The following is a 25,920-nucleotide window of genomic DNA, read 5'->3' as shown; positions in this document are numbered from 1 at the left end:
CAAGAATCTGTCAGAAATTACACAAGCTGCGTTGGCAGTAGGGATTAAATCCACAGATATTAATAACATTTCGAACATTAGAAAATTTATGTCATTTTTCCTGTCCCTTTTGCTGTTGGTCTATGGTTGATTGCCTTCCCTTCCTTGGTGTATGTAAATGATTATGAAATAACCAGGAGGACTAGTTTAACATCTCCTCCTTTTTGAGCATCAAAAAACCTGATAGAACTCAAATGCCCTTAGGAATAGAGGCTTGTGTTTAGGTAACATTGAAGAGCAAGAAAAGCTCAGTGCTGTGTTTATATGAGGTGTTTTGTTGTTTTTTTTTGTTTGATTGTTTTTTTTTTCAGGGAGAAAGCAATCATTTTCTTTAATGCAGAGGTGTATTTCAGAAGAAGAGAAAGCATTTCTCAGTAATTTTTTTCAATTTCAAAATGCTACTTTTTGAATCAGAGCATTTTTTGGAAGTTTCTTAAAAGGCTTTTTAGATTTATCTTTTTTTAATGTTCATAGACCTGTGTAGTAAAGTCTAGTTATGCTTACAGTGATGTAATAACTATGCCCATGTTTCTTTAGCAAAGGACTCTGCAATTAGCCTGCCTGCCTCAGTTCTTCTGTATATCAATGGCACTCTAAGCATAAATTAGCAATAGAATTTAGCTAAAGATTTACAGAGAAACTGCATGTGTTCACAAGGTAATTTACTTTGAAAGAAATCACTGGTTTAACCATGGTAACCTTGTTTTCTGTGTCATTTCAGAATTAATAGTACGCTTGAAGAAATTTTGTTTGCTTTTGAGAGAAACCCATACTGGAAGGATTTAACAACTTTTGTCAGTTGGACATGCAAGGTAGCTCAATACATGAATGAGGAAGCAGGCTCCACAGAAGGTCAGTCAGGTGAGGAAAGAACTACTGTACAACACAGGCTATGGTTCCCTGTCTGTTTTAGAGTATGGTATTCCTCAGAAAGGGAAATGGTGATTTTTTTACATCTGTGAGCCTGTTTCAGCCTTAGGATTCATCAGATGACTGAATCATTAGCAAGGAAAATTTCTGATATACAGAGCCTGTCTCGGTAAATAGCTGTGATTTTAGTGCCAGCTGGAAAATTTTTTGATTGTCCATTTCTATTGGGAAAATTCCAACTGGTTGAACCAGGTTGGGGTATCTACTTTTGCAATAGTATTCTGTCTGGAAAGCTTCTTAAGTCCAGGATATAAATGGGACACCAGACTAGCTGGTCATCCAGTAAAGTATTTCTAGGCTTGCTTCATATTAGACAACGACTTCATGCTTGATTTCCTTCATGCCAGTTGTCCTGTGATATTCTAGATGTCCTGACACATCTGCTGTTAACTTTCTTGTTTTGTATATATATATACATATATACAGTAGTTTTTCATTATTTGGGGAAAACTTTGAAATATCAGCTTTATGCTGAGGAATGGGAGATCTTGCATTTCAGAGTTCTTGCTCATTAAATATTTGTGTTACTCTTCTCAATGTTTCAGTGGAGCTAAGAAGCAGGGCTTCTTATCCAAATAACTCTATGTGGCTTATCCAAATAACTATAAAAAATTACCTCACCCAATATCACCTATGTGTTTCCTTTAAGTATTCTCACCATGTTCCCAATTCTTACATTTTTTGGTCACTTATTTTCCCAGCTTCTGAAGGATTTAGGTTACTGATTTTTGTTTTAAGCTAATTCTTGGGATTTCAAAAAGATCTCGTTCTTGCTAAAGATCTCTTTTTCTGAACATACTTCCCACCCAGTCTCCGGCGTGTTTTGTCTGTAGAGCTAATGAGAAATATGCTGATTACCTGATCAGTAAGTGGGCAGCTATGGAATGTATGCAAAATTAAGCAGTATTTTTAAAAATTGAATAACTGTGCTAGTGAAATGAACTGTTCAAATGTGAATTGATTGTGCTTGTTTTATAATCTATTACAGTTCCAGATATTTCAGTTATCTGGTTAGTAATAGCAAATTTCACAGAACTGTTTTCTGTTTACTGAAATTCCAAGGAAAAAGAAATATTAAAGTTCATTTCAGTGCTGAGTATAGCACTAAGTATGTTCTGGTATAATAAAACTAATCTTATTTGAACTAGTTCTGCAGTTCATATAACTTCTATCAAGATATCTGCTATATTTCCTTTTTTTTCTATAATAATTGTTTTTGAATTTTTCTGTAAGGAACATACAGGTGTGCCTTATGTAGAGCTGATGTTTATTGCTTCTGCATTTCATTCCTTTAAATCATTCAGTGGAAGTAACATCAAACACTTTAATAAAAACTGCTTATTTACTTATTTTAAAATATAAATAATGTATTTCTTTTTCTGTACACGTTCAAGTCCTACTGAATTTGGTAGGACTTAATCAGGTTGTTTCAGTGGGAGTTGATCAAGTTGTTCTTAGATGTGTTCATAAAAACATTTTTAATCTGTCTCTTGATACTGAAGTGTTATTTTTTCTGCAGATGGACTAGAAGCATCTTTATGTTCTAGACAAAAGCTCAGTTTGGAGACCATGCTAGGTCATTATTTAGCATTCCTGCAAGACTTACCAGATCATTCCTCATTTATTTCCTGGGCACGGTAAGGTTGAACTAGTCTGTGTAGGTTTTTTTGTTTAACCATTTTCCAGAAATCCTTTATTCCACCTTCACTTTGGACTTTTTGAATTCTGGAACATTATTACCCTGCTTCTTTTCACCGATTGCCTGGTGTTTTTTAGTATTACTGGGAAATTTAATCCTGAAAAAAAGTTATGTCTTTATGGCTGTCATTCAAAAGCATTAAAAAAAGACATCTCTATCTCTGGTTATCAGAAGTAACAAAAGTAGTGGACTCCTGACAGTTCCAGTGTATTGTTACGAGGGCTTCTTGTCACTAAGTTACTTGCATTATATATAGCTCTGCCTATGTCTAGATGAACAGTGAAACAGAAGCCACTTACAACTCTGTTTTAAAAAAAAGAAGAAAAATATCCATCATGGAACAACTTCAGACTAATTGTTGAGTGCTGCCTCTTCTGTTAAGTGCTATTAACTATTTACTATGCTATGCTGGTTATCACAGCTGTTAATAGATAAGAATACTTTATAAATGCTATTTCTGGACTTCGAGCTTTATTTTTCATTGTGCTGCTATTTAGGCCTTTGCTAAATTAATCCCTTGTTTAACGTGTCAAATGGAAATAACCACTGGCAATGCAGTGAAAGACGAAGAATCAAAAATTTATAAATGGCACAATTTGTGTATTTCCTCCACTGTTAGGCAGGTCACATCCTGCTTTTCCTTCAAGCAGAACTTGACAGAACTTTAGTAGCTTGATTAAAATGGGCTCTAGAGGCAAAGAACTCCTGGTCTGAGTTTTCAAAATCTTAGATATTCTTGATATCTACAGTAAAAACAAAATGGAAGTTAAGGAGTAGAACACAAATTGATATCTGGCATATTCAATCATTTTTCTGGTCTTTCCCAACTATGTTATAAAGATCAGTGCAGGCACATTTTCTGGGGCAAGGTCTTGAATGCTGTTTCTAGAGTATGCACTATTTACTCTACACAGTACTGCTAACAGAATCACCTGACTCTTTTGGATTTTCTTTGGTATACATGCAGAGGTATTTCTGTGACTTGAATGAATCTAGGAAAGAGGTTCTATGTGGGGAATGCTTTTGTTTTTCAATGGTTTCTCTCCTGTAGAAGCCATTACAGTAACTGACACAGAAATTGCCTCATAAAGCTTTCCAATGGTGTGTGGTGTTCTGTATTTGTATTATTAAAAGAAAACATGTTTAAGGAGAAGGTATTCTCGACTTGAGACCTTTGGAGTGCTCCTTTTCTCATGCACCTGAATTTTGACCAGCCTTAGAGAGCTAGTAAAATTTTTTATTGCTTTGATAAATAGTATTGACACAGTGGAAACATCAGCGGGAACATTCAAATTTTCACTGTGATTTCATGTTTTGGTGTTCTTCTAGATATTAAAATAGCAGTGCTCAGCTATGAGTAGCTCAGCTGGAATGTTTTGGCTTTCAATAGCTACGATAAAACAAACAAACAAAATCTTCGGAATTCATGGAAAAGTAGAAGTTTTGATTGATTTTATTGATAAAATAATTTGTGGAGCATAAAGACTTTGCTTTTTTCAGCAGCTGAAAATGTAACATACTTAAAGGTGTTTGACTCTTTGTGGCTTACAAGCTTGATAATAATTACTGATAAATGCACACTTCTTTAACCTAGGTGCCTATATTCTGGTTTTGTATTGAATGTGGCTTTGACTTTTCAGTGAGTTTGTTCACATTTTTGAAAAAAAAAAAGTGATTGTGATTTGTGCTATTTCAGGTGATTAATTTGTAACTGCCATTTAAATGATATTTAAACATTTTTAAAGTAAATATAACTATATTCTAAAATTATAAATTATACATATATATTTAAACAATTCTTGTCTGCCTGCTAGGTAACTAACAAGAAAAAACTCATGCTTAATTTTTCAGGATTTTGACATCTTTCAAAGAATTTTTGAAGAGACAAGAGAACTTAAGTAGTTCTGGTGAAAAGGAAATGGATCATCATTTTAATTTTGTAGAAGTCATAGAAGAAATCATGCTTGATTTCTCAGCTGCTTCAAACCAATCTCTAATTGAAAATGTCCTGAATAATACGATCATATGGATGAAAAATTTTGCTGAGGGGAAGGAATCTGCCACCAATTTCTCACTTGCAGTTTCTGAACTCCAGAATGAGCTACAAAGAGATTTCCACCCTCTTCAGAGGCTCTGGACAAAAGAGATTACAGAAGTTTTCTGGCATATAGGGAAAATTGTATTCTGTGAACTTGATTCTAGACTTTCTCATTTGAGTCAAGTGGAAGAGGAGGAGGTATTGGAGACTTTATCTAGAATTATATTTTCCATTACAGAAAATAAAATCCACCACAGAAGCATGCTATTGCTCCAACATATCCTGTCTGATTGGCCAGAGTTAAATGTTTCTGCTTTGAACCATCCAAAACACTTAAGTGAAAACTTCCTAAGGAAAATCTATGAGGTTGGATCATTGACTGATGATCACGTCAATATGTTTTTAAGAACAATCCATGGGGGGAGTAATGCTTCCTCTTTATTAATCTCAAATGAAACTTTTATATATAAAGTAAATACATTAGAAGAAATTGTGCATGATTTCTTCAAGAACATAAAAAAATTAAACAGTACTAGTGCGGCCTCACTTGTTCAAATACTTTTCTCTCTGTATCAGAATGACGATTTGGTCTTAAATATTGAGAGCAACAGCACTCTGTTAACATTTCTCTATGAGACTTCAAAAGATATTTCACCTTTTCAAGTATGGCGTGATTTCCAAGATAGGGATCAAGTTTTTGATTTTCTGTCTGGAACTTTTGATCTTCTCTGGAACTTCACCAGTAAGTCCCTCTGTGAAAAGTTACTAATCATTTACAACTACACCGAGTTTCAGGCCCAGTCTCTTGCACATAAAGGAAAAAAAGAGATGCAAGTTGTCTATAACACTCTGAGCAGCCTTAAAAATTTGTTTATAGATGAAGAGCTCCAAACAGCTGCCTTTTGTTATTTGGAACAGTTTCTTGATATCTTCCCAGAATGCCTGATAAATAATGGGTGCATTGATTTTTATCTATCAAACATTACTTCTGTAGATCAATCAGCAGAAGCTGACAACTTATTTTTGCTTCCATTGGATGGTGTTCTGTCTAATGTAACAAACTTGGGAGATAAGGTAAGTGTGCCTTCTGCTTTGCACTGCACTTTTACATGGCTTCAAACCTGGACAGACATTTTTGAAGAAGCATCCAAAATCTTAAATTTGAATTCAAGCTTTTTTGTCTCTCTAAGAAATGATTTGACAAATCTCTCTGAAAGTCTTGTAAATGCAACTCATGACGAACTCTGCAATAACACAGCTATGGCTATTGTTGAAGCTACAACAGCAGCAATGAAGCTATTAAAAATTATATTTGAAGGAGGTGGTGATGTAAATGACTGGAAAGATTTTGAAGCTTTCCTTAATCTTCAAAGTCTATTTAACAATACAGTTGGTGTCACAAGCTCACTTAACAGTTTAGAAAGTGTTTTAGAAATTATAACAGTTGTGATAACTGAATTACAGAAATCTATACTGAAAATTGTTAATGGAGAGTTTTTGAACTCTCAACTTGGCACTTTCATCTCAGGAGGATCCGAGGAAGAGTATAGGGGTGCTGATGTATTTTCCATTGGAAATTCCCTTTCTAATATTCTCAGACTCTCTGAAGAGGAACTTGGAATTATTCTCACTGAGATAAAAGACACATCTGATTTCTTTAGAAGTGTTACTCAAGGCAAATATATGGTTTGTATCACCATGTTCCAGGATATTACCAAATTAATTTTGGACAATACTCTGAAAGATGTAAGCCATTTGCAAACAAATTTTTCATTTTATTTTAATTCTCTTCTAAACTTTTATGATACAGTGGATGAAGGAGAGGATTGTAACAGGTGGCTACGTGGATTAAGTAACCTCAGTCAAAACCACAACTCACCTTCCCACCTTGAAAGTGCAAAAAATATTTTATTTCTACTGAAATCTCTGGGAAACATTGAGACAGATACTAAGCTAATGAACATGATGGACTTTGTTAATTTTATTTTAAATTTGATATTCCCTGAATGTTCCCTAACTGATTCTGATGTGATTTGTGTAAATGTTTATTTCAATATTATAGCAAAAACTTTAAAGTTTATTCTCCCTGAATTTTATGTAAAAGATGACATTAGTGTGCCTAAATTTATTTTTAAACTTTTAAATACCTCTGGAGGGCAAATACAAATGGGTGTCAAAGATTTAGTGGGGCACTCGTGGTACATGTTAAATAAGACCCATTTTAGTCAGTCAACCCATGGATTTAACAGGACTTCAAGGATGTTCCTTAATCCTTTTCACCATCTTCAACTTTCATCAGTAGAACTTTTGGCAGAAATTCAAACTCTTCTGAAAAGTAAAACTTTTGAAAACCAAGAAAACAGCTCCTCTCGTGTGGATAATGCATTTGAACCTTTCTTGCATGAGAAAAATACCAGTTTGTTGGAGTTCTTTCAGTATGTGATTAATGAACTTGACTCAAACTTGCAGGGTGAACACAACACATTTCTTCAGAACCTGATGGAAACAGTAGCTCTAAATATTGAACTGGTAAGGAAGGCACTCAAAATTTTCAGGTCTTCTAGTTTTGCTGTCTCTCCTTTAAGAGTTGATAAAGAGTTTTTAAAGCATGTGGTAGCCTTGGTGCAAAATATGAGGGACATGGATGCCGAGTTCTTGATAAGTCAATTCAAACAAGTCCAGAGGAGCCTAGACAATGTCTTTAAAAATATCAAACCTTTGTATATCGAGAATTCTGAGTTAGGAATGTTAACTGACTGGTGGGATGCATTTGAGAACAATTCATGTAATCGGAACCTCACTGGCTTATGGCAAATAACACGACTCTTTGGACAAGATGAGCTGTACGATGTAGAAGAGATGTTTCATCTTCTTCTCAGTGTCATCAGCCTTACAGAGAGATTAGCTCATGGAAACGTTACAGAAGCACTAGCTGAAGTATATGCTTTCATACTGACTCAGGAAGCAAGAATGCCAATGTTTACTAAAGAGGAGTTCTCAAATCAAGTAGAAAGTCTTCTAATATTACTTGAGACACTGACAGATATGTCTGATGAACCTGCAGAGGCCTCAGTCTGTTTTTCTGCAGCGTTCTGCTGGAGTCTCACAACAGCAACACCTCAGAGTGATCTCACTTTTGAACCTTGTGACTTTGTGCATAGCAATTCTACTCTTGGTTACAATGCAGTCATCCAAGTCATTAAGGAGCTGAAACTCATCACACTGGAGGACAGCTCCTCATGCACTGTGGAAGACTTTCAAATGGATATCACTCGCAATCTGACTTGCTTTTTTCATCAGATCAAAGAATGGAACTCTATTCTTTTGAAGTTTTCTGAGCTGACTCATGTAAATAGCTCAGTTCTCAAAGAGCTGCTAGATTTTTGGAACGAGCTATCCTTCTATGCTGTGCCACTGCAAATGAATTATACGTACTCAGTCAATTGTTCCTCTGCACCAAAGAGACAAATGGTTTTACAAATTGTAGAAACACTGGGCAGTATGCCAGTGGCAGAAATGGAGATGGCCAAAGTTGTTCTTGAACAGCTGCGTGGTCTTTATGGTGGTCTAAGTTGGACCACGTCAAGAACATCAGTTATAAAGACTGTGCTTGCTAATATTAAGAATATGACTAGTGAAGTTTCTGGACTCCTGCATACAGAAGCTGTCCTTTCTTTTCTTTCTGTAATTCAGCCTTTAATGACGCTGTCTCCTGTTGGAAACCAGACATACTCAATGCTTATGGTAATATCAGCTTTAAATGGAAATAGTAATATTTCTGATAACTTTGAGAACTTCTGGTTTCCTGTAGTTACAAGCATAGAAGATTTATTGGTGGATTTTAATGTTAAACATTTACTTGAGATGATAGACAAAGAGTTTCAGTTGCTAAGGTTAGCCACTGGATGGTCCTCTTCGATGACTCTTGATGTTTTAATACAGCAGTTTAATACATCATCTGTAGATGTTATGTTAAGAAATTTTGAAGACATACAAGAGAATGTGAACAGCTTTCTATGTGAGTGTAACAATAAAAATTATTCTGAAATAATGCATGCTCTAATTCTCCTTATGGCTAATGAAAATTCATCAAATGACCTGCTGCTGGTTGTTGAAGACATTATTGACTTTCTGGAACTATTCCAAAATATGTCTAAGGAAGGTTACACTGATATATTATTTGCTGATGGTCATCTTAACAGAGAAAAATTGAAGAATACTCATACAGCTAATTCAGTTTTGTTAAACGGTCTCCTTCATATAATTGCTGATCTTGCTGTTATAGAAGAAGCTCTGCATACAAACAACACTGAGCTTCAGATGGTTGACTTCATTGATTCATTTTTTGATAATGCACATCATAGAGAAGTTTCTACTCAGTCCCAAAACAGAACTCTGGAGATAATGCAAGAGGTCTTGCAAATGATATTTCAGTCTACCACAGAACATGACAGGAACAAACTAACGTTCTTATTAAAGGATTTGCATAAGGATATAATGGCAGAATTGAGGTGAGTGTTTTCTACATAGTCATTTTGACAGTGTGCTAACAATGACAGAAGGTCTTTTTGTGAACATCTCAATCAAAACTTTTATTGAGTTACTGTTTCATTTCAGATTTGTTCCTTTGAGTAAAACAATATTTTATGTCAACTTCTATTGTTCAGACCAGCCATATTTGGTATCACATTATATTGTGTGAAACAGATTATTGATGTGTTTAATCATCTGTATTGATACTTGAGGTAGTTTCTGTGGAATTATTATAGAACAAAACATTTGAAGATACTAGTGTTTTAAAATCTTTGCAGGTCTGAACACTGAACCCACAGTTATTGGGGGATAACAGCCATTTGGCTATGGAGCTAAATATTGGGAAATAGGAATGCTTGGGACTAATGTTTTGTGGTGGGGTTTGATTTTTTCTTCCCCCTTCCCCCCTTCTTTCCTTTTCTATGCCCAAATGTAGACATCCTATATTTGAAATTTCTTCAACTTAAATTTGCTGATGACTTCTGCAAACAAGATGACATTTTTGGGCTATGGTTATAATGGTGTTCAGTTTAACAAATACAGTTCCTGAAGGAATCTTGAGACGAAGATCACTTTTGTCAGATTATTTAGATCAAATGTTATTCAGCAGCAGAGGAAAATGTTTACTTACAACTTATTAAATAAAAGTACTGCTAGTATGGAGTTGCTGCATTTAAGTAATACTCACTGAATGGATCCCACAAGGTGATTGCTCCAAACAGCTCTAGGGTGCCTTGCTGGTGGAGCTACTGATCCAAGTGACATAGACTACTGAAAAATGTCATACTGAATTCGATGTGTTATGTGGTATTTAGACTTTTATGACTAATTTTATGCAAATATGTGACATGTGTGGTCAGCAGGGCCCGGTATTAACCAAATTTGTTGAGAAATCAAAAAACAATTACTAGAAAAGTGGTTTATTTTCTCTAAATGCTGTTTGTCAGAGATTTTGAGTATTCTGCACTTTGCCATCAAGTCAGTATACGCTGTGCGCTTTCAGTATTTCTGAAGCCATCATGGATTTGCTTATTTTGCGAAGGTACTTTCTAGTACTCTTAAGCTTTTAAGAAAGCTGATGACTTGCTACCTTGAGGGAAAACTGTTGGGGTTTTTGTTTGTTTGTTTTTTGTTTTGTTTTGGTTTTGGGTTTTTTGTTTGTTTTTTTTGTTCGTTTTATTGTTTGTTTTGTTTTGTTTTTACACGGAAGAATTGTGTTAGGATTTTAAAACAGTTCAGACAAATGTAGTAATACTGAAATCCTTATATGGTCCACTGAAGATTGCAATTGTAAATAGTCAGTTGTTGAAAAATTTCTGTGGTACCCTGTTTTGAAAATAATACCTTATTATTAATCTTTCTACAGAGCATCTAAAATCTGCAAGATTCTTCATAAACATTTACACCCTGCTACTGTCCTACTATTGCAGAAATTGCAGTTTACCATTTTGAATGTGCTTAAAATCTTTTCAGGTTGGTTACTACAGTAGTGACTGTATAGTGATACATGTTAGTACTATAATCTTAAGGCTTTACTCTAAGCAAACTTTTGTAAAAATAAGTTAATTTGGGTGATGCCATGCAAGGCAAGTATATCGATGCCTGGAAATCAAACCAACAGAGGCACAGGAAAAAATTTGATGCAGATCACATAAAGGGATGATTTCTTTCTGGAGTGGTCATGTTGATCCAAAATCTCGGTGGAAGCAGGAGGTCTTGCAGCTCTTTTTTCTCAGTTTTAGTCATGTGTTCTTTCCCTTCCTCCTGGGCTTACTGATACACTAGGACTTCTTCTTTTTTTTGCTTTGACTCACAAACCCAGCAGAATATTGTATACACATTTGGGTTTTGTCTTACCATTTTTACTGGATATTTTTCTGCCAGGCTAGTAAACTAAGTCAAATAACAGTTTTTTGACTGTAAGGCAACTTATAGCTGACAAAAAGGAAAAATGTGACAAATATATGTAGGAAATGGCACCTCTCTCTTCTGGCTGTGTTAAGCCAGTGGGTTGGCTGACTGTAGCTGAATAACTTCACATTCAACAAACTGTTCAAATTTTAAAGTGTTTGGCTTATTTTATTCCTTGGACATAGGCCCTCAAGATAAGCATCAGGCTTTGTATTGACCTAAGGGTGTAATTTAATATGTTTTCTTTGGGGAAACCAACACCTTTGCTTTTCAAGCTATATATTTTAACACAACTATGCCCAGCATTGTTTGCAAAGAACAATTAGGAGGCATTAACCTCTTGTTCTAGAGCAAGGGATGATATCAGTAATGTCTTATGCCAACTTATTTTCCAAACAAAACATAAAATGCAATTACAATCCAATTCTATGTTCTCCACCCTCCCGTGACTTATGGCAGTTCCCAAAGAGTAAAAAAAATAGCAATGAAGAGCTCACAATGTGATAATGAAAATGTGTGCCAGGTGCCTTGGATCTGTCTTTGACCTCCTGAAGAACAGTTTAGTCATTGAGAGAACTGAGATTAAGGAACTAAATTTTTGTCATTCTTATTTCGATACTCTGGTCACAGGGATGTTTCATAATCACAGAATCACAGGATGGTCAGGGTCGGAAGGGACCTCTGGACATCATCTAGTCCAACACCCTGCTAAAGCAGGCTTTCCTAGAGCAGGCTACACAGGGTCACGTCCAGGTGGGTTTTGAATGTCTCCAGAGGAGACTCCACAGCCTCTCTGAGCAGCCTGTTCCAGCGCTCTCTCACCCTCAAAGTAAAGAAGTTTTTCCTCACATTGAGACAGAAATCCCTGTGTTGCATTTTGTGCCCGTTGCCCCTTGTCCTGTTGCTGGGCACCACTGAAAAAAGCCTGGCCCCATCCTCTCGGCACACACCTTTCAGATATTTGTTTGCATGGATAAGAACCTCTCTCAATCTTCTGTTCTCCAGGATAAACAGTCCCAGCTCTCTCAGACTCTCCTCATAAGGGTGGTGCTCCAGCCCCCTCATCATCTTTGTAGCCCTTGCCTGGACCCTCTCCAGTAGTTCCCAGTCTTTCTTGAACTGGGGAGCCCAGCACTGGACACAGCACTCCAGATGTGCCCTTACCAGGGCAGAGCAGAGGGGCAGGATCACCTCCTGGCCATGCTTCTCCTAATGCCCCCCAGGAACCCATTGGTCTTCTTGGCCACCAGGGTACACTGCTGGCTCATGGGCAACTTGCTGTCCACCAGCACTTCCAGGTCCTTCTCTGCAGAGCTGTCTTCCAGCAGGTCAACCTCCAGCTTGTACTGGTGCATGGGGTTGTTCCTCCCCAGGTGCAGGACCCTACACTTGCTTTTGCTGAACTTCATTAGGTTTCTCTCTGCCCAGCTCTCCAGCCTGTCCAAGTTTCTCTGAATGGCAGTGCAGCCTTCTGGTGAATCAGCCACTCATCCTGTTTTTGTAATATCCACAAACTTGCTGAGGGTACGCTCTGTCCATTCACCCAGGTCATTGATGGATAAATTGAACAGGACTAGACCCAGTACTGACCGTGGGGGAGCAGCGCCAGCTACAGGCCTCCAACTAGGCTCTGCACCATTGACCACAACCCTCTGAGCTCTGCCATTCAGTCAGGTCTCAATCCACCTCCACTGATCTAACCCACACTTCCTCAGCTTACCTATGAGGATGTTGTGGGAGACAGTGTCAGAAGTCTTGCTGAAGTCAAGGTAGACAACATCCACTGCTCTCCCCTCATATAACCAGCCAGTCATTCCATCACAGAAAGCTATGAGATTAGTCAAGCCTAACAAAACGTTTCATTTGATACAGAAAGCAATAAATTTGATACAGAAAAGCTAATGAGAAAAGATGAAAACTGCTTGACTTGGTTTGCATTGCTGAGTTGCATTGTATTACTTCTGTGAGCAAGATGTTTTAGAAGCAGTGGTAAATGTTTATTATTCTTTCTTCTTGACTTCTGAACCAAACATAAGGAAAAAAACATGGGGGAAAAATACCTAACTTCATCCTTCCATAAACTATAATTCAACTGTCAAGGTAAATTCTTTCCCTGCTACTCAATGTACAAACCCACTACAGGTAGGGGAATGGAGCTTTTTTCCAGGGACCTGGGGGCTTCAAGCTTGGGTAAAAACTTCCTCCATGGATGGTCAGGTGATAAATATCTCTTATATGGATTCTTTATCCCTAGATACACAAAATGTCTATGTAATGCTCTTTCCCTCCCCTTACACTTAGTGTTTGAAAGTTGTTACTGGAATTTTAGTAACATCCTGTTGTCTTCACAGGAAAATAAAATCAGGGGTGCCTGCCCGAGGAGGAGGTAGATGTGGTTAACATACAGAGCTTCTCAGAGTTATGCTTGCTCACAAAAAACAAGATTTCTTTTATGGTCCTGTAGTAGATATTGCTGTTCTTATTATTAATCAGGCACAATGGAGAAGAGTAATGGAAACAAACTATCCCTTCTTGCCCTCTGCAATGATAAATAAATTTAGCCAGAAATATTTCTCATTGCCTTAACACATCAGATTTTATTTGTTTTTAAAAACTTTTGTTTCTTATTATTTGGTTAATTTTCATCTCATTACAGTAATTTATTTGTTTCTTTAACTGATTAAGTCTGGATATTTTCTCTTACAGAAGAACCAGTTGTCATCGGCAACCTGTTCTGTATTGTTAGAAAGTGTAAAGATGGAATAACGAGTCACTTACTCCTCTCTGTCATTGAAGGAATCACTCTGGTTCAAGATCATTATCAGGTTTGAGTGGTTTCCACACCTACAAGTGTTTTTTACAACACACGTTAAACTTTGGAAACTAATGGAAATTTCTTCTTTTTTTTCCTACTTTCTGAATGATGAGTCCCCACTGTGCCTATACAAAGCTGAGATAGCTCTGATACTTTTGATAGTGATACCTGGAAATAATTTCTTAAGTAAACATTGGTAAGCTTTGAAACCTGTAAATATAACTGGAATAACTAGCCACCCGATACGAAACAGTAGCCCATTTTTATTCCTTTAGATTTTGTGATACTGCTAATTTCATGAATCAGAGTACATTTATACTTCTAAATCTGCACAGGAACAGCTGTGTAATCAAGCTAGATACAAATAAACTTCTTGGTCAGAGTAATTCAAACTAAAATAGGAATGGTGGTTACCAGTTGGGTTCAGTCTTTCTTTAACAGTGCATGAAATTACCAGCAGGAGAGAGTGACATTTGACATTTACAGACTCATCCAGAGTTGGAAGCAGGCCTCTGGATAGCACACACGTGTGCATAGAGACAAAACACTAAACTCATGCTTCTAGTATAGAATTTGCCCCCTCTTTATGAAATAGCTCTGCTAGTTTGTCTACCTGGACTTTTGCTGATATGAACAGCAATGTTTTAAGGTAAACAGACGCCAGAGGCATCATTCATATTTCAAAGTAGACTTTTACAGAACAAATGCATTTCTGTAGTCACCACCACTCTATGACCTCATTTCATTATTCAATTAAATTTCAAATGAAAACATTGGCATTTCTGTTAATGGATGGATCTCCTTGATAAAATATTTTTGGTTATTTCCAAAGCCCAAATCTTTGAAAATTGCTTGGTTCTTGAAAACCTCTTGCCCAGTTTCAATTACAAATACAATGAGTAAAAGACTACTACCTTTTTATCATTTGAAAATATGCATCATCTAGTTGCCAAGACCTGCTGCTTCAAGCAATAACATAATCTCATGAAATTGCTAACCATATGATTGCTGTCTTTTGCAGGATATTGAAAGAATGTGGCCTGCTTTTAACAAGGGGGAATGTGAAAATGTGGCATACATAAACCAGAAACTTTCTAATACTTTGGAGAGCTCCCTGAGAGCCTTGCAGAATACCAGCGATGGCAGCTGTGAATGTCAGCTGACGCTGGGGAACATAGAGAGACAACTGCAAATGTAAAACCTTTTACATTTTGGTATCCTAAACGGTTCTTGTTAGAGATATCATTTTGTGCATATGCTTATGTTTTAAATTATGTAATTACAGGAGAAATAGTGTTTATCAAAGTCTCTAAGCTTTGTTCACTTAGCTGGAAATTGAGCAGATACAATGCACATATTATCTAAGTAATTAGCAGAATTCTGGGTATTTCTAATAGCCCTTACAATTTTGCTGAGCACTTGCAGCAGATCTTGCTGCTACACAAGGAGAATGTTTTGGATCACAACTAAGAAAATTTTTAATTTTTCATGACCTTGGTTAGGTCAGAATTTTGATATTTTAGTTTTTTCTTTAAAGCTGTTTTGTTACGGCCTTGTCCCCTCAGCTGCTGGATATTGTTTGCAAAACATTAAACATTCAGATCAGTTCAGTAGTTCAAACAGTCAGAAACACAGGATGGTTCTTCTAAACTGACAGGTTTGAACTCCAAATAATTTCAGATATTTGTTAATACCTTGAGAAAAAGTAGTAGATTCTAAGTAAATGAATAAAACTGCTGCTACAGAGTATTTAAAAGTTATAGTCATTGCTATACTGGTTTGATTGTTGGATTCTTTCCTTAATGGACTTGAAAATTCTCTGTGAATTACAGTAATAATACAGAAGAACTTGTGCTTAGGTACTGCTTTTATGGACCATAGACTCATGTTCATTTTTTGAATTATAAATAATATCTGAAGTATGTATACTCTTTATTAGATAAATTATTATTAGATACACTTTATTCATCCTGAACTGCAGTGCTTTGTATCTCTAGGGTCTGAAAATATGTGTTCAGTAAGAAACATGGAAGTGAGGCATCGCTAGACCTGTTCTTCTCCATGAACTACTGTTTGCTAGAGCACTTAGCCATCGAGGGCAGATCTCTAGATCTGCAGTCTCATATAGGTATGAAATATGGTGGATGCTGCACCATATAAATACAGTGTGAGAAGGTCTGTAGAGGTGCTTACCACATGCACGGTGTGTGCACATAAAGAGAATAATGTGACCCTTTCGCATCATTTAGTGGCTGTTTCACTATTCATATTGCCCTTTATACATAGTAATGTCAATGACTTAGTTCTGATAACTTGTGAAACTAAGGCTATCATTTCAGGGTGGCTGAAAATTTGGAGCTACAGTTGTCAGAATATCCAGCGGCAGCTTTTCTCAGCAATTTTAATATTTTGAATGGTGGGTTCCACTTTTCTTCACTTTTTTACAAGTCAGTGCTGTGTAATTCTGTAGGACAATAATTGTTTCCTTGTTGATCAAACTTTAAAAGGATACTGCTTATGGAGACTACTGACTTAATGCAATAGATTTTCATTGTACATATGTGCACATACATGCACTTGAGTTGACATAGAACAGCATTAATTTATTCTGTCAGAGTCTGTCCAATAAAGTGCAGGGATTCATTAGAAAGAAGAGGTGACAAATCTTAAAGGACTAAAGGCGGCTTCACTAATTTCAGATGTTCTTATAATACAGGGATGTGGGATAACTTGTGCTCTTAAAGGATAATGCAAACTGATGCACAAGCCCTTCAGTCTGCCAGGAGAGTGATCCCTACATTTGAAATAGAAGTGAATTACATGATATGAAATTTTTGTGTCCTTTATCACCTTTCCAAACAAATCTAACAAAAAAGTTAATAGTCCGTGGGCAATTTAATTAAACAGATTGGTATTGTTGGAACTGTTTTTCTTCTCTTCCAGATGTGAAAGTCAAAGACTGTGTGCAGAATCTTACTCAGCTGAGGCTGGACATTGGTTCTTCTGTCAATATTTCTGAAGAAACTATCAATACTGTTTTGGAGGCCAGTATCTCTCATTCAAAGGTAAAAGATCAAAAAGAGGTGTTAAATTAAAGGATTAACCTGTAACCTGGTGCGCCAACTAAAACAAAACAAACCACCTTGTTTGTATGGAATCTTATATTTTCACTCATCACTTCTGAGATTTAGGACTTCAAAATAATGATGTGAAGCATTGAGAGATCAATTTATAGTAGCACTAGTCTCCTGCTCTAAATGGCACCACTTCATTGCTTTCAGCAGTGTTTTACACCCTTGTGCTGGCATGGAATTAGAGCTTTGCTATCTTGGTACTGTAGAAAATGTGAGGGTTGTGGAGAAATCAATTTGTATTTTCCCACCTCAGATCCTTGCAGTATGAAGTTGTCTGTTTTTTTTTTTTCTCCTTCCTTCATATGCTCCTCACTGCTATTACATTATCTTACCAGTATCTTGACTTATGCTCACGTTAATTATCGGTTGTCTCTTGAGTATTCTGAAGGGTGGATTGTGTAAGTTTTCTGAGCGAAGGACTGTGTGTGTTATCATTACTGCTGTTTCCTGTGATCTCAGTGATTAGTAGAAATCATGAAAAATGCCCCCTAACTTACAGGTTCTCTCTCAGGTTAATGATTGTATGACTGAAAAGAGTTGGGGGTACATTTGGTATAAAACTAGTCGGGTCAATCAAGCAGCCACTGGGTGTCACTGATGCTCTGCTTGCAGAAACAGTTTCAAGTTTTGTCCGTGAAAAGTCTGGTTATTAAAAAGGCAGTTCAGACCATCATAACTACTTATAGACGATTTATTCTTCTGCTTTTTTGACAGTGTGACTGCCTTTATTGGTAGCTTGTTATTTTGATACCAGTAGATGGTAATGAGAGAAGACATCTGGAAGTGATTCAGTTAAATGGGATTCAGTACATCTTTGATCTTTTGGAATACTAATACTAATTGACTGAATTTTCAAATTACTTCCCTTATTTTTTGCAAAGTCCTATGTAGAGTTGAGATATATGTACTCATCTCACATTTGCATATCTATACAGAACTTTTTATTTGCTTAAGTGCTTAAATCCTTACCTAGTCCAACTGGATCACTAAAGCTTATTTCTTGTACTGATTGTGCAAGATGCACAAGTACTTTTTAAAGCTATAATTTAGGCATCCCCATTATGTTTATCGTATATATAGCTACTGCCTGATAACTAATGATAGCTGCAAGCCCATAGCAGTCCCGTGACTGTATGCTACTACTGTGCTTGCCTCTGGAATGGAAAGAGTAAGCCTGCAAGTTATTTGTGCTTATTGCAGTTAGCCTTAATTTCTACCACAATATTATGCTCTGGCCATGCTCATTGCCATATGATTAAGTGTTTTGAAACTGCTCAAAACCTGTAACCTGAAGACTATAAACATTCATCTACTGAACACAGGAGTTTGGATTGGCTCTAGCTCTCACAAAGCTGCAAGGAAAGTTCAGAGGGACTTGATCTAGTGGAGAAAATGCTGAATGAGTTAAAACTAGACTGAAATGGTGATATTAATGTGGAGCATGAGGAAATAAATTTAAAATGTATTTGAGTCAAATTTCTTCTACAACAACAAGTCCAAATCAGTATCTTTTTATGCTGCTAGCAGAATTATATTCACATTCATGTTCTGTTCCTTTTAGATACACACAAAAAGTGAATATTTAAATATATAGGAATTTTTTTTTGAATCACAAAGCAAAATTCTATTCCAGAATAAAAATCTAAAAGTTAATTAGCTGGAAATTGCAATGTCATAGGAATTAAAGAGTGAAATCGCATATCTTGACCAACTTTGACTCCTAATTTGATTTTCTTGGGGATCCTCTCCCTCACTGAATACTGTTACTAGCTATAGGTACATTCAGTGGAGGCAGTACAGGTTCTGTCCTAAGGAGTACAATGGGACCCTGAGTACTTTACTTTGGCTCCTACAACCTTTGAAGTTGTAATTTTTCTGGACTTGCTGCCATTTGCTTTCTTTCAGGCATGCCAGGAGAAAGGGTAGCTAAGAGCTCTTGAGATATCTGGAATGCAAGCATTTGTCTTTTGATGTGTTATTTTTGTAGGAAGGAACAAACCATCATTATTCAAGGAGTTTTTACTTTAGTCTTGCTCAGGTCTGCTTAGGCATTTCTCCCTTCATCCACTATTAAATAATAACACTTCAAAGGAGTGTTGAACTGAGAATGTGAGCTGGTTCAGAGTGAACATTGCTCCACACAGGCAGCCCTAAGTGTTAAATTTGCATGTCCTCTGAAAGAGGGAAGGTCCACATTGTTTGATTTTAGTGATTCATACATCTGGATTTTGATTTTTAGGTGTTTTGCAACAAAGGTGTACATCTGCTAGAATGGATGTATTCAATATTATAAATATAAATATTATAAATATGAGTATGAATGCTCATAGAACAAATGATCAACCTGCTCACAGATGAAAGTAAATTTTTATAAGAAATATACTTAATCTCTTTATATGTACATGGAACATAAAGTAAGAACACACCAGTCTGATAGTTGGTAGAGCTCTATAGTTCCTTATTTCAGGTCTGTTGATGATTGCAAATTCTCATGCTACTGTGACAAAAAAATTCACCTTATTGACTATAAAAGAAGGTGATGCATATCAGGGAGAAAACGTTTTAATACACATACATTGTGACAGGTTTTTTACAGTGCCTTTGTGGTAGCTTTAACTGGAAGATGTGATGAAGAAGTACTTAGCCTGCTGCTAAAGCTACCTGAAAACAATAAAACTTCCCAGGTGGTGGAAGAATTATGTTCTTTACCAGCACTGGACTTGTATACCATGTTTTTACTGGTTATAGAGAATTTGAACTTACGTCATATCATTTACAAGGTAAGATGGGAAAAAACATTCAGTTCCTATGTTTTTGTTTTGAAGGTGGTCTAAAGCATGCAGGTAGATAAATGAACAATTCTATTATTTCTGCAGATGTTCTTTCTCTGTGGAAGCAAACACTGGACATATGGTATTTTTTGTCCTTATTTAGCTCCACAAAGCAAACACAAGAGTTGAAGAATTGGGTTGGTAGATGTTACTGTATTCTATTTCTTGCTTCCTCAGGGAAATTATCACTGAAGAGTTTATTACAAAGCTTTAGATAAAACACAGGAAGATGAAGACATAGCTTTATTAATCTTTAACAGAGTTTGCAGTTCATGCAATTAGTCACTTAATTTTTAAGTGTGAAAGACTGATCTGGCATCATGGAAGCTAAAGCATAGGAGCTCACATTACAAGAATTAAAAAATAATTTTATAGGAAAAAATCATAGCACTCTGGAATGCATTTTATTTACTGTAGAAATCATGCTGGCAATTCAGGTGGCTTCTTCAGGAAGGAGCTTGTCCAGCTCTCAGGATGATCCTATAAGGGCAAACCTCCTATATTCCATATGACCCAAATCAAACGACTTTGACAAGAATAATGCAGTGCTAAAACTGTAATGATGGGAATGCAAAAGTCTTTATCAGAACTGTATTAACTGTACAACTGTATGTAATCTGGGATCTAGTATGGGTTTTCAGTGAGTTAATATTTTTACTTGTAGAGCAAAACCGGATGGGATTTCTGACAGCAGATGTTTATCTCAGTTCTTTTAGGGTAATTGATTGACAGAATATAAAATGTTGCAAGTACAAGCATTGAAAAATAGTTATAACATTGGGAGGAAGAATGTTTTGTTCTAAAGCTGTAGGTGATGAGTTATATTCTGGATGTTGTGTGCACAGTTAAACAGGTTGGCCACATACTTTTAAAAACAAGACAATTTCCCAGAATAGGTTAAGATACCAGAAGGAAAAGAAAAGATTCCTACTTTCTGAATTATCTGCCAACCTGGGTGGGTGGGGGGGTGGGGGGGTAGGGGGAGGAAAAAACCCAGTGCTTATTCTAATGGGCTTTTCTACTGATCCCTACTGAGGCATAATGAATTTCTAGCAAAGCATAAAAAATTATGTCAGCTCACCCTAAATTATTATGGAACTTTTGCTAATTTTTTAACTGAATAAGTTTTTTTACAGTTTCTTTTTTATTTAATGTGTGAAAATAGGTGAGGGCTGAGAAGAAAATTAAGCACAGACGTTATTATAGTAGCAAGTCAAATAAAGGTGGATAACTTAAAGATAATCACAGGAAGCAGCTGAAAGTATATAATAAGATTATATTGTTTTTATTATCATGCATAGAGAGGTAATGAATCAGTTTGTATTACTGTATCATCTAAATAACATATAACAACAAAGGAAATAGAGGGAAAATTAATAATGCCAAAACTTGCACAGTAGAAAAAGCAAATAGCCAACTGAGCTGTCAAGTAGGGAATAAAATGTACACAATTATTTTAGGTAAAAGGCAAAGGGAGGAAGAGTGTGACAGGAAAGTTTGTTGTCTACTATGATTCCTAAAGCAATTAAAGTCATCGCTAGATTTAATTTAATAATTATTTTTAATATATTAAACTGTACATTACGCATCTTGAACCTATTGAAGGAATAGTTCTCATTTACACTGATTTCCAAGGGGGCAGGATGCTGCAGATCCCATTAGCATCTTAGTAGGAGAGTTCTTTTCAGCTTAGTAAGTATAAACACATTATCTGGATTTTTAATTCCTGACTTGTCACAGGCCAGTTCTAACATTACAAGAGAATTATTCTTTAGCTGAATTTGACAGTAAGTGGGGAGTTAGATGAAAATTAGCCTTGTTAAACAGAGTTTGCTGTGACATTGTATAATCAGTTTTAGAAAAGTACTGAATGATTTTGAGTATTTCATTGAAAGGTTAAAACTTGTTTCTAATTGGAATTTATTGTTCCAATTTTCCCTTCTTTTCCAAGATTAAGGTACCATCTGAGATAGGCAACGTACTAAACATGCTACTGGATGTGGTTTCTAGTATCAGCTCGCTTCTCAATAAAGCCCATCATGTCATGGAAAACCTTCCAGTATTCCTCCAGGGAGTACAAAACACTGGTGTGCTTGACATCTCTGCATTGCAACAGGTATGTGTATGATTTTAATATACAAACTTAATTCCCATTGTGAGGTGCTTTGTTAATGATGCATGCTTAGTAAGGAGGAACACTAACAGAGATTGTGTCCCAGAAAGTTGAGAACTTAGAGGGAAGAGAGTTCATAGATTCTAGGAAGATTCTTTTGGTCTCCTTCAAGCATTGTGGTAATTTTGAGACTATTGAGGTGTTATTTCTGTCACCTCTTTTTTTTTTTTTTTTTTTTTTGGTTAACTTGCAAGGTCATAGCCTAAGTTAAAATGGTGTTAGGCTACCGTATAATAATAAGATGTATTATCTGTGATTTGGAAATAGCCACATTTTTTTCTGCTAATGTTTATTTTTTTAATGAGCAGACTATTGCTTTGTTTTTATCAAGATAGCATGTGCAGTTCTTGTGTCTGCCATGGGTTTCTGTTTCTGTCACTTTAAGGATTTTGTGTGATGATTGTTCTTGACATTTTAAAAAGAGTGGCATGAGGTGTGAGTGAGGATATTTCTTTTGTCCCTGCCTTTAAGGGCAGTTGCTGTGTGGGCATCTGTAACAGCTAGCGCAGTGGTGGATCTAGTATTAATTAAATCTGAAAAATGATTTCTGTTTCTTGGTAGGGTCCAATTCCATAAGATGACCTGCTGACCTCTCTGCTGTTACCTGCTGCATTTGCTTTTCTGTATGGAAAGTTTAGGGTTGAATCTGTTTCTAAAATTGCAAACCTTTAAAAAAATCCCTCAGTGGTAAACAGTACAAACTGGTTTGTGAATACAGTACACAGTAAATACTGTTTTCCCTACTGATATGAATCTTTCTCAAGATCTTCTAATTTATGTGACAGAGAGGCATGTTGTAAAATGCTGTTCTGTGCATATCAGTTTTGGGTTTTATCCTCTTTTATTTGCGGTAGCTTTTTGGCTGCCACAATGAAAGCTGGCTTTCATCAGATGCTTACATCCTTTCTGCTTTCCTTAACCCATTTCTGTTTGTATCAGACTTTCCTTCGAACAGATTTTTTTTTTTTTTGAGTGAAATCACAAAGTTGCTTATTTGGTAGAAGACCCTCAAACAGTCCTGTTGAAAAAAAGCTTGCAATAAAACAAATTGAACAGCAGAGGGCGATCTGGTCACACTTTTAATCTGCGCCATGGCAACACATATCCTGTAATATAGCATAGATTTAACCTTGGAATTGTTCCTTTTCACATGTTACCTTTTTGGTCACTTTTTCTGAAACAATCTTTATTTTCTTAATTTTTGTTAATTCCTTTTTCCTTGAGAAATTGCTGGGTTTTTTTGTCACCTAATAAATTGTGGAGGATTAAGAAATCAGTGTCTATTTCTTTTGTTAATAAATTAGATGTTTGATGTTTTGAAGGGCTTTACTGTCTCTGTAACTTTTTTTGTTTTGTAGACTAGTAAAATTTGTTTATTTTTAAGTATCCTTTCTTTTTTTCAGTTTTAACTGGATTTTCTTCTACTTTCCAACCATACCTTTAATTATTGATTATTTTGTTTCCTTCTTTTCTATAGTGGCCAAACTTGTGCTACTCAATAAGTGTGCTTCTGAAGTGCAAATATTGCTTGTACACTTTCCACTTTTAAATATTCTCTTCTATTTCCAAGGAGTCCCTCCTCCAGGGTTTTTATTTTCAGGATAACCAACAGCAAAGTAGTTCAGTGACCTAGGAAGATTACCAAATAAAGTATGTAAAGCTATTAAAAGTAAGAATATGTAAAATTTCAGCATAGAATAAGACAGGTTGTTGTCTTCTTTAAATTCTAATGGAAAAAGTTTGAAGTTGATTTAAAAAAATTAAATTGCTTCTATAGTGAAAGAAGTAATAAAGTAATTGTCAATTATAGATGTGGACTTTTGTCTGAAAGACAAAATGAAAAGCAAGAAATACATTTCAAATATCTGTAAAATGTGAAGTTGAATTGATATGCTACATATTTTGTAATAAAAGGCCATATTAGATTCTACTGCTCACATAATTTTTGCCTTTAACTGCTCACTACTTATTGTATTCACAACTTATTGTATGTCTTGCCCTATTAAATGTCATGAGATATCCATTATTCACTGGAACGTTGTGTCACCCGTTCTTGAGTATAGATGAATTTTCTACTTCTCATTCAAATATTGCCATCTAAATTTGACAGGTTTCTGAAAAATAATTTAACCAGATCAGCAATTTTGCCTTCACCCCTCCCCTGATTCTGTCAATTTCAATACAATAAAGACTGTTTTGTTTATGGCTCTACCCACAAGTAAGAATATCTGTTTCTCTGCATTTGTTTGCTGTAGCACTTTGGTTTCATCAGACTTTGAATTATCTTTAACCTCCTTGTAGTTTTCCAGGAATATTACAATTAATTTTTTTTTTCTCTCTTAATGTAATGATTCTGAATTTTATTTTAGTTTTACGTGTGAGCTGTAACCTGGTATGACTTACAGGATTCTTTTGTTGAATAGCTGATGTTACTACTCCGTATTAATTTGTTTTTATACGTAATATTTCTTTTAAACATACAGCTGTCCAATTTCATCAGAAGCCCCTGTGCTGTGAGGTTTTTTTATTCCATTTGAGAATCCAGTTCCAGATAGCTTTCTAATCTTCAGTACCAGCCTTCCTCTTCCATGAATTTGTTGGAGCAACTGACTTGAATGGTTACTTTGTAGGATGCTGCTTGTTTAGATTCATCAGCCTTGATTACAAGCCTGCTTCATCTAGTTTAAACTAGAAAAACTGGATCAAAGACAACTTTTTGTGAACATTCATCCTATATAGCTTTCCTACTTTATCAAAGCCAAATTTTAGAAAACATATCTTATTGAGTCAGTGGATATTTAGTTGAAAGACAGTAAGTAGATTCAGTCTGTTGGTGGCAGCTTACTGCATAAATATTCATTATTTGAATTTCAAGTTATTTTGATTGGAACTGGAATTAATTAGCAAGTTTGTGCTCTTTGACTGAAATAAGTCTCATTTATCCTTCTAGTGCAAATAGTTACTAATATAGATTCAAAACCACTTTTATTCAGCATTGTACATAAATAAAGTTTATTCCTCCAGTAAAGTCCATGCCAGCAGATTCATTCAAGAGCTGTAGATGATGGTATTACAAAATCTGCATATTATTTATTTACTATGCTATAAGCTGAAACTGTATGCAAAAAGTCAGATTTTGGGACCAGCCAACACTGAGTTTTAAATAACACTTTCTAATATTCCTCCAGGAATACTAAAGAAGCACCTGGCACTTCAGTAAATGCATTGATCAGGATAAACTGTTTCTAACAGTACAATCTTTAAATTGTCTGTAATTCATTCTTTTTGTACTCTTTGAAAATTGACTCTTCTGTTTAAAAAAAAATCTCCAATGATAAAAATGCTAATAAATTTCAGTGTCAAATGTGTATGTTTGACATATCACAGTCTTTTTCTATTTGCCAGTTGTGCAGTCTTCAAATGATATCTGATAATCTAGTTATGTTTTTTCTTGACGAGTGTCTGCAAGAGTGATGATCATCAGGCAGGCCAATGCATCCTTCAGTTACACTCTAGAAGCATGTTGCCTTGCAGTTATATCCTCTCAGAACTGTGCACCTGTACAGCCCGCCATGAGATACCAGTTACAACTGAGCATGTTAGCTGAAAAAAGAAGCTGCACGGAGAAAGTTGGTTTTAATTTCTATTTATTTAATTTTAATGTGGGGAATGGAATGATGGTGCTTAAGCCATAAAAGTAGTCAATCGCTCTCCTTATTAGACATATGCTAGTCATGAGCAAATGGCAATAAGAAATGCTGGTATGACTCAAGATGTGCAAAAACTAGAAGCACATCTAACAAATTAAAAGACATAC

At 35.8% G+C, this 25,920-nt stretch overlaps 1 protein-coding gene across 2 annotated transcripts in view; it reads left to right on the top strand.

The window, feature by feature from the left end:
* The window catches only part of ABCA13 (ATP binding cassette subfamily A member 13), a 218,324-nt gene that overhangs the window by 43,531 nt on the left and 148,873 nt on the right, over positions 1-25,920 (top strand). For both annotated transcript variants that reach the window (XM_080379025.1, XM_080379026.1), the window contains exons 15-24: positions 761-900; positions 2,489-2,606; positions 4,520-9,217; positions 10,606-10,712; positions 13,857-13,975; positions 14,987-15,159; positions 16,305-16,381; positions 16,909-17,030; positions 19,685-19,879; positions 21,882-22,046. In XM_080379025.1, the coding sequence (XP_080235151.1) occupies positions 761-900; positions 2,489-2,606; positions 4,520-9,217; positions 10,606-10,712; positions 13,857-13,975; positions 14,987-15,159; positions 16,305-16,381; positions 16,909-17,030; positions 19,685-19,879; positions 21,882-22,046 (5,914 nt within the window). The remainder of the gene's footprint in view (positions 1-760; positions 901-2,488; positions 2,607-4,519; positions 9,218-10,605; positions 10,713-13,856; positions 13,976-14,986; positions 15,160-16,304; positions 16,382-16,908; positions 17,031-19,684; positions 19,880-21,881; positions 22,047-25,920) is intronic.

The sequence above is a fragment of the Falco punctatus genome (genome assembly GCF_963210335.1).
Source record: "Falco punctatus genome assembly, chromosome: 3".
NCBI lineage: Eukaryota > Metazoa > Chordata > Aves > Falconiformes > Falconidae > Falco > Falco punctatus.
This window is presented reverse-complemented; position numbering and strand designations above follow the sequence as displayed.